Here is a 12,933-nt window from a genome sequence, read left to right on the forward strand (position 1 = left end):
AAAGAGCTAGTGAGAGGACTCTCTGGTGACTCTTCTTATAATATTGACACACCATACTTATGACCTCAGTGTGTGTGTGTGTGTGTGTGTGTGTGTGTGTGTGTGTGTGTTACTCGAGATTGAATCCAGGGGCATTCTACTTCTGAGCTACATCCCAGCCCTATTTTATTTTTGTTTGGAAATAAGACCTAAGTGGAGGAGGCTGGCCGTGAACCTGGGTCCTCCTGTCTCAGCCTCTCAAGTACTGGAATTACAGAGGTGTGCCATCATGCTGGGTTTTTATGACCTCATTCAACCTTAACTAACCCATTATAGGCCCTATGTCCAAATATACTCACATTGGGGAGTTTGGGCTTCATCATGCATTTGACTTTTTATTTTGTCCTCTGTGTGTGTGTGTGTGTGTGTGTGTGTGTGTGTGTGTGTGTGTGTCTTTTTGACACTAGGAATAGAACTCAGGGCATTGCATTTGCAAAGCGAGCACTTTGCAACTGAGCCACATCCCAGCTTCTTCCATCAGGTGTTTGGAAGGAGCGCAATTCAGTCCACTGCACACACATATACCAACCTTTCTCTATCACATTTAGCTTTTATATATATTTTTGTGGGGGAGAAGCAGTACTGGAGATGGAGTCTAGGGGCATTCTACCTCTGAGCTACACCCCCAGCCCTGTTTATTTTAATTTTGAAACAGGATCTCGCTCGGTTGATGAGAGTCTCCGCACTTGCTGAGGCTGTCCTCGAATCTGCAATCTTCTTGCCTTCCAAGTACTGAGATTACAGGCATGTGCCACAACTCTTGGCTTTTTTTTTTTTAATAGTGAGTAAATACACCTGACATGAAATACACCATCTTAAGCACTTTTAAGGGTACCGTTAAGTGCAGTGAGATTGCTGTGCAACCAATCTCCAGAGCTCTTTTCATCTTGCAAAACGGAAACTCAGTGCCCACTAAGGAACTTTTCCTTCTCCCTCCCCTGGACCTGGAAACTTCCATTCTATTTTCCGAGTCTTTGCAGACAGAATTTCATTCTTTTAGGTGCCTCATACAAGTAGAGTCGAGAAGTCACTGGGATGGGGGTCCTGAAGAGGTCTCCCAAGGAAGGTGGACCTCGACTTAATCTGTGAGGGGTCTTGACATCGTTACAGACAGGAAATTAGGGACGGGTCCTATTGAGGCACAGACTGATATTTTTAAAAGAAGGAAAGATGTACACGCTCTGAGAGACGGGGTGTGGTGTTGGAGAGCAGCGCTAGCCACACTCAGCAAAGCATACTCTCTCATGTAAAGTTGACTACAGGGACTTGAGCTAAGAAGGTATTTTCAGTTCCCCTTGGGTTGGAGACTAGATATACTAATCATAACCTACTGGGCATTATTTTCTTCTTTATTCTTGAAGAAAAAAGAAAACCCTCCAGTAACTTCCCTACCAGGGGGCTCTGACGTTCTGCTTTGTGAACTTAAACAGTACCATATTGATGTAATGAAACATTACAGGTGTGATACCCATGAAGTACTCAGCTGATCTACAGAAAAGGTCTAATAATTTATTTAATGGTGCCATGTGTGATCAAGGTCTGTGGAAGTGACCTTTGAATCTGGATTTTCACTCATGGCCACTTTTGTAGTGTCCCCCATGTCTCCTCCCTACCCAGGGTTATGTTGTCCCCTTTTTTTTTTTTTTTTTTTTTTTTGTGGGTCTGGGGATGGAACCCAGGGGCATTTGATCTCCGGGCTACACCCCCTGCCCTATTTTTTATTCTTTATTTTGAAACCGGGTCTCACTGAGTTGCAGAGGGCCTCACTAAGTAGCTGAGGCTGTCCGCGAACCGCGATCCTCCAGGTCTCAGCCTCCCGAATGCTGGGATCACAAGCGTGCGCCACCGCGCCCGGCTCTGTTGTCCCCTTTTGACTGGTTTATTTCACTAGTGCAATGCCCTTGAGGTTCACTCCTGTTGAAGCATATGTCAAATTTTCAGTATTTTTTTAGGCTGAGCAATATTCCACTATCTGTATATAGCACATTTCGCTTTTTCCATTCATTCCCAAGGACACTTGGGCTCTTTTCATTGTCTGGCTATAATGAATAATGCTGCTATGAACAAGAGCATACAAATATCTCAAGATCCTGTGTTTTGTTCTTTGGGGCATACACGGGTGTAGAATCCCCGGATCACTTGGTAATTCTATTTTTAACTTTTGAGGAACTTCCAGACTTTTCCATAGCAGCTGCCCAATTTTATATTTCCACCAGCATTGCACAAAAGTTTCCATTTCTGTACTTTCTATTCAACACTTAATTTCTTTCTTAAATACTAGCCATCCTAATAGGCACGAGGAGTTTTTGTTTTTGGTTTTGGTTTTTTGGTGGTACTGGGGGTGGAAGCCAGGGGCTTTCTGACTCTGGGCTATGCTGCCAGAACTTTTTATACTTTATTTGAAGACAGGGTCTCACTAAGTTGCTGAGAGCCTCACTAAGTAGCCGAGGCTGGCTTCAAACCTGCGTGATCCTCCTGTCTCAGCCTCCCAAGCACGGGGATTACAAGTGTGCGCCACCATGCCTGGCTAGTTTTTTTTTTTTTTTTTTTTTTTTAATATCTTTTGTAACACGGGGCAAGCCAGAAGACATACAACAATGCAGTTAAGTTTAAGGGTACAGACTGTCTAACTAGGCTTTAGTTAGATAGCTTGTGTTCACATCTTGGCCCTACCACATCCTAGCTGTGTGACCTTATGCAAATTACCCTGAAGCCCATTGCTCCACCTGTAAAATAGGCCTAACAATCATGCTGTTCTTCTAGAGCTGTAAAATTCGGTAAGATAATGTGCTTAAAGTCACTAAGCACAGGGCTATCCCACATTTATCAATCTATTTTTTGTGGAACTGGAGATTGAACCCAGGAGCATTCTATCTCCAGAACTCTATTTTTTAAAAATTTTGAAACAGGATCTCCCTAAGTTGATGAGACCTAGCTGAGACTGTCCTCAAACTTGTAATCCTCCTGTGTCAGCCTCCCAAGTACTGGGACTACAGGCCTGTGCCAGCATGCCTGGCCAATCTGTGTGTGTGTGTGGGGGGGGGTAGTTGGTAGTTACTGGAGACTGAACTCAGGAGCATTCTACCTCTGAGCTATACTCCCAGCTCTATTTTATTTTATTTTATTTTAAATTTTGAAACAGGGTCTTGTTAGGCTAATGAGAGTTTCACTACTTGCTGAGGCTGTCCTCAAACCTGTGATCCTGTTGTTTCAGCCTCCTAAGAACTAGAATTACAGATGTGCACCCCCATGCCTAGTTCAATCTATTTTTTTGAAATCTTCCTTCCAAAGGAAAAAAAAATCTCTAATTTTTTATCTTCCAAATTCTTTTATAGCTTTGCATCTTGCTCCTAATTATTTAGGCCAATTGAAATTCATTTTCTAATTGGGCGTGGTGGCGAACCCTTGTAATCCCAGTGTTTGGGAGGCTGAGACAGGAGGACCACGGTTTGAGGACAGCCTCAGCTACTTAGTGAGGCCCTTTGCAACTCAGTGAGACTCTGTTTCAAAATAAAAAAAAATAAAAAATAGGTCTGGGGATGTAGCTTGGAGGTAGAATGCCCCCTGGGTTCCATCCCCAGTGCTGGAAAAAAAAAAAAAAAAAGCAAAAGGTAGCCAGTTCCCACACCCTTCTCTGACTAGTGCATTCTTCTCCATTGAGCTGATCATCTCTTAGGTCTAGACTCAGGGGTCTGTATGCAGGAGTCTCTTCTCTGTCACCTGGCCTATTCCTGAGCAGCACCTAGAAAGTATACACACACACACACACACACACACACACACACACACACACTATTGTGTATTGAACCCAGGGGTGTATTGAATTCAGGAGTGTATTCTACCTCTGAATACACCCCCAGCTCTATCTTCTTTTTATTTTGAAACAGAGTCTCACTAAACTGCTGAGGCTGGCCTCAAACTTGTGATCCTCCTGCCTCAGACCCCAAGTCCTGGGATTACAGGTATACAGTACCACGCCTAGCCTCCTCCTAGAGCTTTGAAACAAGTGCTGGCTGGCAAGAGCAAGCCCATTCGTGGCCCCTTTTCAAAACTGGCTTGGCTCTTCTTGCAGTCTCCTTTTCTGAACTCAGCTCCTTATACATAAAAAGTAAATAATAGTAACCGTGGTGGTGAGCTTTGGAATGCAATGTCCCTAAAAACTCACTTGGAGTAAAACTGATGTGTTTACAACTTTGTATCCTCCTACAGGGAAACTTGCTTCTATCTCCCAGTATTCCATTTCTCCCTTCTCAGCCAAGGGAGGGCTGAGAGTTCTCTTTTCTCATGAGTAGACCACAACCTCCGTGGATAAAAGCTCTTATTCTCCCACTTCCCCTTGAAGAAAGAAGGGGCTGGAGACATTGCCAAATGAGAGGATTTGAAACGGAGCTGAACGAGCTGCTTGGGGAGACAGGCTATTCAGAGAGGTGGCCTTGGAAACGCGGCTGACTGTTTGCCAAGACAAGTCCCGGGGCCTCCTGGATTTTTCTCCAAACAGGCAGTTTCATAGAAACAACTAGAACATTCCAGAAGTCACACGCCCTTGGGCCTGGGGGTTTCTTTCGCTCCTCTTCCCGCCACTGCACAGATGAAAGGGTAGGAGGTTGGAGAGACAAGCCTCAGTGGGTTGTCTGCTCGCTTTCCCCAGAGCCCACCTTCACTTTGCAGGAGGAGGGTCACAATGTGCTGGCCCGAGGCCTCCATCCCAGCCCCAAACAGCCCAGTGGCCAGGCCTCAGGACTCCACCCTAACTGGGAGTCCCTTGCAGGGAGCTCCCCACCCTCCCACATCTTCCCCCCTTTTAAGAAGAGACCAGTGCTGCTTTTGTGCTCTTCATGAGATTTATTTCACTTGCTAATGGGCAGTAGGGGAAGGGGACAGTGGCCGCGCCCCGCCATGGGCAAAGGTGGAACCATGGCAAAGGTGGAACCGCACTATCTACGCATGCTGCTGCACACAGGGTGCAGCACACAGGGCCGGGTCCTCAATGGCTGCAGCTGCACTTCTCCGCCTCGGCCTCGGCCTCGGCCCCCTCGCCACCTTTGCACACACAGTCCTTGGGGCACTTCTCACATTCTGTGGGGCAGCAGCCTGCAGGTGAAACAGGGGGCCCAGTCTGATGTCCCCATCTGTCCTCAAAGGAGAGGGGGCATGCCTGGCTTCAGCCTGGGCTGGCTGCTCCGCCTTCCCACTCTCCTGCCTGGTCTGACTCAGCATCCATGACTCAGCTGCATGCCAGGCTTCCACGGGGCTGTCACTGTGACTAACACACCAGCCCCTTTGGTGGATGCCAGGGAGCCCCCCCACAAGATGGTGGGCTTAGCCCAAGGCTAAAAGAATGCTAGGCCTTAAGGAGGAAAGCAGGCCAGGGTAAATGGTCTCCAAAGGGCAAACCTAAAGGAGCAGAGGTGGTGCCGTGGAGAAGGGCCAGGAAACCCGGGGGGATGTGGGACTAGCCTTGCACCTAGAGGAAGAAGGGTGCCTTCCTTCCCCCCTCTCACTCCCCATGCATATTACACTGCTGTGAGTTGGGAGAGCAAACTGAGGGGATCCCTAAGACCTAAGGGCCGAGGGTCTAGACAGGCAGAGCCGACCCCCAGCCTCATTCATGGTCGCCCCAAGGCACTGGGGGTTTTCAAGAGTGGGGCTCGAGGGGAGGGACCGGTCTAGAGAAGCAGTTCTCAATCCCCAGGTTCCCTCTGGAATCTTCTGGGGATTTACAAAAACATCTCTCCCAAGCCTACTGTATCAAAATCTGGGGGTAGGATACAGGCCTCTGTGTTTTAAGGTCTGCCCAGGAGGTTGCAAAGAGATGGAGCAATGGATGCGGGGCTGCGGGTCCCTCTGCCTTGGGGGGGGGGCGACAGGTAAGGGGGCGCTCACTCTTCTTGCAGTTGGTGCATTTGCATCCCTCGCACTTGCAGGAGTCAGCAGCGCAGGTGCAGGAGCCACCTAGAGTGGGTGAGGCCACAGGAAGGGTTAAAGCGGTAAAACCCGGCGGCCCAGGCCTAGGAGTAGGAGACCGGCTGCCAAATCTCCGTGCGCCATCGGCATTTTCATCCTTTACGGGGTTAAAAGTGGAAAATAAAGGGCCCCTCCCCCGAGTGTCCTTGAGCCCAAGCGTAGGGCGTGGGATTCTTCGCCAGTAAGGGGTGCGCTATGCTGCGAGAGGGGGAGGGGGCTCACCAGTAGGACAAGGACAGGTCTCGGGGTCCATGTCGAGGCCTGCAGCCGCTGGAGACGGTGAAGTGGCGTCCTCGGGGAAGTGGTCGCACTGCGTGGCCAGCGGCTGCAGGTGGCGCGGTTTTTATAGCCCGGAGCGGGCGCCGCCCCTGCGCATCGGGCGGGCTCTCTGTCAGTGCGCGCAGGTCCCGCTGCCCCGCTTCCCCGCCGCGCCCCCAGCCCGCTCCTCCAGTCCACTCCTCCAGCCCACTCCCCCAGCCCACTCCCCCAGCCGGCCGCAGGGACCGCGGGACTCAGTTGCGCTGCAGCCGGAGGGGGGAGCGCGCACGCACCATCCCCGAAAGAAAGGAGCTTTGCGCATTCCCCAGGCTAACATTCCCGTTATCCTCGGGTTCCTGACGCCAGTTTCGTTCAGATGGGGTGCTGAGCAAAAGGCAGAAAGAAAACCCTCGCACTGAACTTGTGGCTAGGGCGGACAAGGGTCCCTTTCCATTCCTCCTGCATCCTGCCCAGAACCTTGAGATCTTTTGATTCCTATCCTGCCATTATGCAAGTTAGGAAAAAGGCCCCAGAGGACATCAGCTTAGCTTCCAGAATCAGCCTGAGGCAGTCAAGCCCAGAACTCAGGGACTCAGAAGGTTCATCAGTGTGTGTGTGTGTGTGTGTGTGTGTGTGTGTGTGTGTGTGTGTAGGGGGCACTCAGAAAGTTTGTCAGTGGGGTAGGGGGGTCCCCATTGCTACCAGTTCCCCCCTACATCCTGCAAAAGGGCATATCAAAATCAGGGAGAACGGTAAGATTTTTCTTTTTATAAAAGGGAGCCTAGGTAAAATAATTTTGACAAATGCATAGATTAGGGGTTTAGATACAAAATGAAAGGAAATCTGTGGGTTGAAGTGGCACATGCCTGTAATCCCAGTACTTGGGAGGCTGAGACAGGAGGATGGCAGGTTCGAAGCCAGCCTCAGCAATTTAGCAAGAAGACCCTCTCCCAAAATGAAAAAAAAAAAAAATCGCCGGGCGTGGTGGCGCACGCTTGTAATCCCCACGCTTGGGAGGCGGAGACAGGAGGATGGCGCAGGTTCGAAGCCAGCCATTCTGGCTTCAGAGACCCTGTTTCCAAAAATAAAAAAGTATAAAATAGGTCTGGGAGTGTAGCCCGGAGGTAGAAGGGCTTCCAGGAACCCCAATACCACCAAAAAAAAAAAAAAAAAAAAAAAGAAAGAAAGAAAGAAAGAAAGAAAGAAAGAAAGAAAAAAAAGTTTATTTATTGTAGCTTGGAGGTGGAACACCCCTGGATTCAATCCCCAGTACCCAAAACCAACCACCCAAACAAAAAAGTTAAATAACCCAGTACTAAAGGTAAAGAAGGAGGAGGAGGAGGAGGAGGAGGAGGAGGAGGAGGAGGAGGAGGAGGAAGAAGAGGAGAAGAACTAGAACTACTACTACTACTACTACTAGTTATAGTCTGAGTTGCTTTGAGGGTGTCCCAGTGAGCTATTATCTTCTCCTCCAGGTCCAGACCCAGATGCACACTGGGAATAACTCCTCTGTTTCCCAGCTCTTGCTGCGGTCCTGAATCCTACAGCAAGGATAGCACTAGTGGGGACACGAGCACCCTCCTTGCTCACCACCTCCCCTGCTGCTGAGGAGGCTCCTTTGTGGCTTGGCAGGACAATGAGGTGAGCCCTAGAGGTGGAGGGCGAGGGAGAGTGTGTTCTTCAAAAGGCACAGGGGCAGCTGGGCGTGATGGTGCACGATTGTAATCCCAGTACTTAGGAGGCTGAGACAGGAGGATCACGGGTTTTCAGCCAGCCTCAGCTACTTAGTGAGGCCCCCACAACTTAGTGAGGCCTAGTCTAAAACTAAAAAATAAAATAGGGCTAGGGCTGAAGCTTAGAAGTAGGATGCTCCTGGGTTTAATCCTCAGTACCCCCCCCAAAAGGCATGTACACACACACACACACACACACACACACACACACACATGAACACACATAACACATAGGGCAGGGGGATCTGGGAGCCTATGTGACATGAAGTTTGGGAGAAGGTAGGTAAGAAGGGTGCAGAGCTATGATAAGAACTTGGTGAAGGGCATTTTAAAGTGTTACTGTGTCACCTGCAGCGTGTCTCTTCTGTCCCTCTCTCAGACTTTCTAAAAATCTGCCTTGCTTGCCCACACAGTCACAGAACTGGGTGTGCTCTGGGGACAGGGAGAACTTAACCTTAAGGTGTCTCCAAATCAAAGCAGGGCCAGTTTGGGATGAAGAATCAGCCACATGGAGATGCACGATAAAATCTGCCCCAAGATAAAAATGTATAAATCAAGGTCCTGGGCAGGGGGCCAGCAGGAACCTGACCACCGAGGTCAAAACTGGAGCACTGGATTGAGAGTCAGAGTCTGTATGAAAGGGTAGGTCTGACGCTGAGTAGTCTCTGGACAGTTCACGTCCTGGCTGTAAGTCTCAGTGTCCTTGGCAAATGAAGCCACTTGATTCTCAGGAACCAGAGGAGCAAAGGAGAAGCATAAGACAAGGTCGTCCTGGGCCATAGAAACAGGGAGGAGGCTTGACAGTGTGTAGACACATGGTGACTGCCAGGCTCGAAGAAACCTCACTTTCTCTGTGAGTGGTGCAGTTGCTCTTCCTATAATGATCTTGGGTTTTGCCTGAGGGATGAGGCTTACCTAGGGAGAGAATGAAAAAGATAATCTCTGCCACGGCTTCGTCCCGCTTGGAGTCTGCCGTGCCCCTGCACGCATGACATGGCATTAAATCTCAAGGAGATGAAGCCCTGAAGGGGGCGTTGTCCCTGGTCAAAGGACTCCTTGCTCTTAGATGTTCTTTTATAAGCTATTGTTCTTTTGGTAATGATTCTATTAACTTTTCATATACATGGCTCAGGAGATTCCAGAATCAGAACTTTGGGATAAATTTTCTGGTAAAATATGTCTGAGCCCTCAGACTTTCTCTGCCTTACTCCAAGCTATAATAAAATTGGCTAAAGAAAACAGAGGGGAAAATGTGTCAGTAATGTGCTGGTATAGTCAGAGCTTAGGTGCTGTGAAAGCATTTAGGTAGGGAAGGGGCTGCAGAGTTCCTTTCTATCTTTGACCTTCATTCTAATCATTAACCTATAGTAAAAGCCTCAGGAGTCAGCTGAAACCATTAGCCCCAAAAACTACAATAGAGGCACCACTTGGCTAAGGAATATGTATGTCAGAATAAAAGACAGATATAATAAGTGTGCAGGTATAAAGTTTTGGTGGTTATAAAGAAAGGAAATCTTGTGAGAATAAGAAAGCATTTTGTGGACTTCTAGGAAGATGGTGACCGAGAAAAGTGGAGCTTACGAGCCCCGCTAACAACCAATCGCTATTACCACAAAATCAGCACCATTCATAGCCAGAAAACACCATCACCAGAGAAACAAAAAAATGTAACTACAAGGGACAGAGAAAAAGAGGGCTGGAAAAAAAACGGGACACCAGAAAGAAACCAGCCTGTAGTGCTGCGGCTGGAGCCGCGGCGTGGAGCGGCAGGTGCCATCTTTCCTTGTAGTGCCAGCCCCAGAGAGGAGGGGGACTCAGAACGGAGCTGAGAGCCACAGAGGAGATACGCCGGCCTCACGGCCGAGGACGCAGCAGCAGCACCTTACTGCCGGCGGCAGCGGCGATTTCACTGGACGGCTACAGCTACAGACCAACGCACTCAACAGCCCACCAGGCTCCAGAGAGGAGCGGCGGACAGCGAGCCAAGGTGAGCCGCTGCGGAACAGCCGGGCAGGATTCGACAGATTTTTCGGCGCAGGGAGCATCTAAAGCTCCCAGTGGCTGGGCTCAGCACATGCTACAGGGACTCAGAACGGAGCTCAAAACCAGAGAAGAAATACGCCAGCCTCATGGCCAAGGGCGTGACAGCAGCGCCATATTGTCACCAGCGGCAGCAGCAGCAAATTCATCGAGTCCACTACAGCTCCATCTGCGTACTCAACAACAGTGAGTCAAATTGCGGGCCCCAGAGGAGAAATCCCAGTACTGCATTCCCAGGGAGTTGACCCAGTGGGGAAGTGGCGGTGGCAGAGATATTACACCATAGGAGAACGCCCAACCTAGCACCCCCCATGGTCTAAAGCAGCCTCGATTGACTCCCTGGTTCTGAGACTCTGTGATACAACCCAGTAAAGGAGTAGTGGGGTCTGAGATACCACAGACTCGACATCCAGAGCACCTTAAGTGAAGTCATAGTGACCCAAGGGAAGAACCCAGAGAAGGCACAAACTTCCAAAATCATGGGAAAGAGGAATAATACTGGATCAATGAATGCCTACAACCCCACAACATCAGAACCCGATAAAACAGAAATTCAGAGATTTCTAGAAGATCAAATCAGGAAAATAACTATAGAAATAGTAGAGGTGTTTCGAAAAGAATTCAGAGAGAGCCAAAAAGAGATAAAGGATGCAATTAATGAAGTAAAGGCCTCAATTCAAAGTACAAACAACCGATTAGAACACATGGAGAATAGACTCTCGCTCTTAGAAGATGATCAATCCAAAAATGAATGCATGGTTTCTAATCTAGAAAAAAAAATTTGACAGCAGAAATCTGACATTGAAGAAATATGGGCCCATTTTAAGAGAGCTAACCTAAGAATAATTGGAATAGAGGAGGGAAAAGAAGGTGAAACCAAAGGGATCAACAATCTCTTCAAGGAAGTAATAGCAGAAAATTTTCCAAACATAGAGCAAGAGGCCGATACACAGGTCCAGGAAACTTATAGAACTCCCTTTAGATAGGATCAGAGAAGAGGATCCCCACGCCACATAATTGTCAAAATGACCAGTGTGGAAGCCAAGCAGAGAATCTTAAAGGCAACAAAAACAAAGGGCCAAGTGACATTCAGAGGCAAACCAATTAGAATCACTCCAGACTTCCCAAACCAAGTCATGAGAGCCAGAAGGGCTTGGAGTAACATATTCCAAACTCTGAAAGAAAACAACTTCCAGCCAAAAGTTTCCTACCCAGAAAAACTTTCTATCAAATTAGATGGAGAAATAAGAAGCTTCCATGACAAACAGAAACTGAAGGAATTTATGTCTTCAAAACCAGCGCTAGAGAAAATACTCAAAGAGATTAACTACAAAGTAGAAATAGGTAACACACCAGAACCAGAGAAACAAGATTTTCCATCCAACAGACAACTAAGATTGGTTATCTGTGGAGACTCATTATTTATGTTAGTCTTTTACCTATTTCTAAATTGTATTGTTTGCTTTTATTGTTGCTAATTTTTAGGATTTCTATTCAGAATATTAATATACCTTCAGATATAGCATTTGGGAATATTTTATCCCATTCTATCAATAACTTTTAACTCTGTTTACATTGTCTTTGGATATACAATATATTTTTTTTAATTTTTAGGGAGTTTGTATACTCTTCTGTTGCCTGTGCCATTGAAATCATATCCAAGAAATCACTGCCAATTTCAATGTTGTGAGGTTTTATGACCCAGATTTTCTTCTAAAAGTTTATAGTCTTAAGATTTATAATTAGGTCTTTTATCTATTTTGAGTTAATATTTGTATATGGGATTAGGTAAGGGTCCAATTTTATTCTTTTTCAACAATATTTAGTTAAAAGATTAGTATTTCCTCCACCAAATGTTCGTGGAAACCTTGTCAAAAATAACTTGACAATATATGGAAGAATTTATCTCTAGGCTTTTATTTAACTCCAATGGTTTATATATCTGCCTTTAGAACAGTACTACACTGTTTCAATTATTGTAGCTTTATATGGTTTGAAATCAGAAAATATATATCTTCTAGCTTTGTTCTTTTTTGAGATTGTTTTGGGTATCTATAGAGTCCATATTCCATATTAGGATAGATTTTTTCTGAAAAATAAATATATAAATATATGATAGTTTCACCTAAAAAAAAAAAAGAAAAAAATATTATCTGGTAAGAAAGAAAGCAAAAAGAAATATTGAAATGTTATCTTTAAGTCATCAAAAGCTTGGTATCAGACAAATGAAACTGTTATGTGAGATTATCATTGTTAATTTTGGATAAATTGCTATAATACTAGATGTCAACCACTAAGCCAAGCATGGGAAGGAGGGATGGGGAGGGAATGGAGTGGGGATTGGGTGGGGGCTGACTGGGCAATGTGTGCATGTATGTCTACAAAAATTTTTTTTGTATCCCACTATGATATATGAATACAGTGCACCAATAAAAAAAAATGTGAACAGTCAAAAAAAAAAAAAAAGAAAGCATTTTGTATGAAGTAAAGTTTATCCTAAGATTGTCCCAAAAGGACCAGGATAAAAAGCAGAAGGTTAAAAGCAAAATTGCAAAAGGTTTGTGGTATGCCTATGTGATAAAGATGGATTATTAAAAGAGGATGGTAGAGGCTAAAGGAGTACATCTGACAATTAAATCTAAAAACTTCATGTTGCTTTTTGGGACCTGTCTGCTAAACTGTATTGTGAGTGTTGTTTCATAGAATTGAGGTTTTCAGACATCAGACGGTGTTGCAGACAGAACCTGACAGACATCCATTCCAGCCCTTTGGATCATCATAGACGCACACGACACGGATTCCCCCATGCCAACTACATGTATGAAAGCTGGAATCTCCAACTTCATCCCCATCCAGCTCAAAGAAGTTACTAGATAGAGGAGGACATGGATAGAGCCTA

General features: G+C 46.5%; 1 protein-coding gene across 1 annotated transcript; it reads right to left on the reverse strand.

The window, feature by feature from the left end:
• Positions 1–5,023: 5,023 nt before the first annotated feature.
• On the reverse strand, positions 5,024–6,256 carry MT3 (metallothionein 3; the record flags this gene model as incomplete). The annotated part of the gene is made up of 3 exons (XM_080703523.1): positions 5,024–5,130; positions 5,923–5,991; positions 6,226–6,256. 3 exons carry the CDS (start codon positions 6,254–6,256, stop codon positions 5,024–5,026), a joined length of 207 nt encoding a protein of 68 aa, XP_080559649.1.
• Positions 6,257–12,933: the final 6,677 nt, after the last annotated feature.

The sequence above is a fragment of the Muscardinus avellanarius genome (assembly GCF_963383645.1).
Source record: "Muscardinus avellanarius genome assembly, chromosome: 10".
NCBI classification, from domain to species: Eukaryota; Metazoa; Chordata; class Mammalia; order Rodentia; family Gliridae; genus Muscardinus; species Muscardinus avellanarius.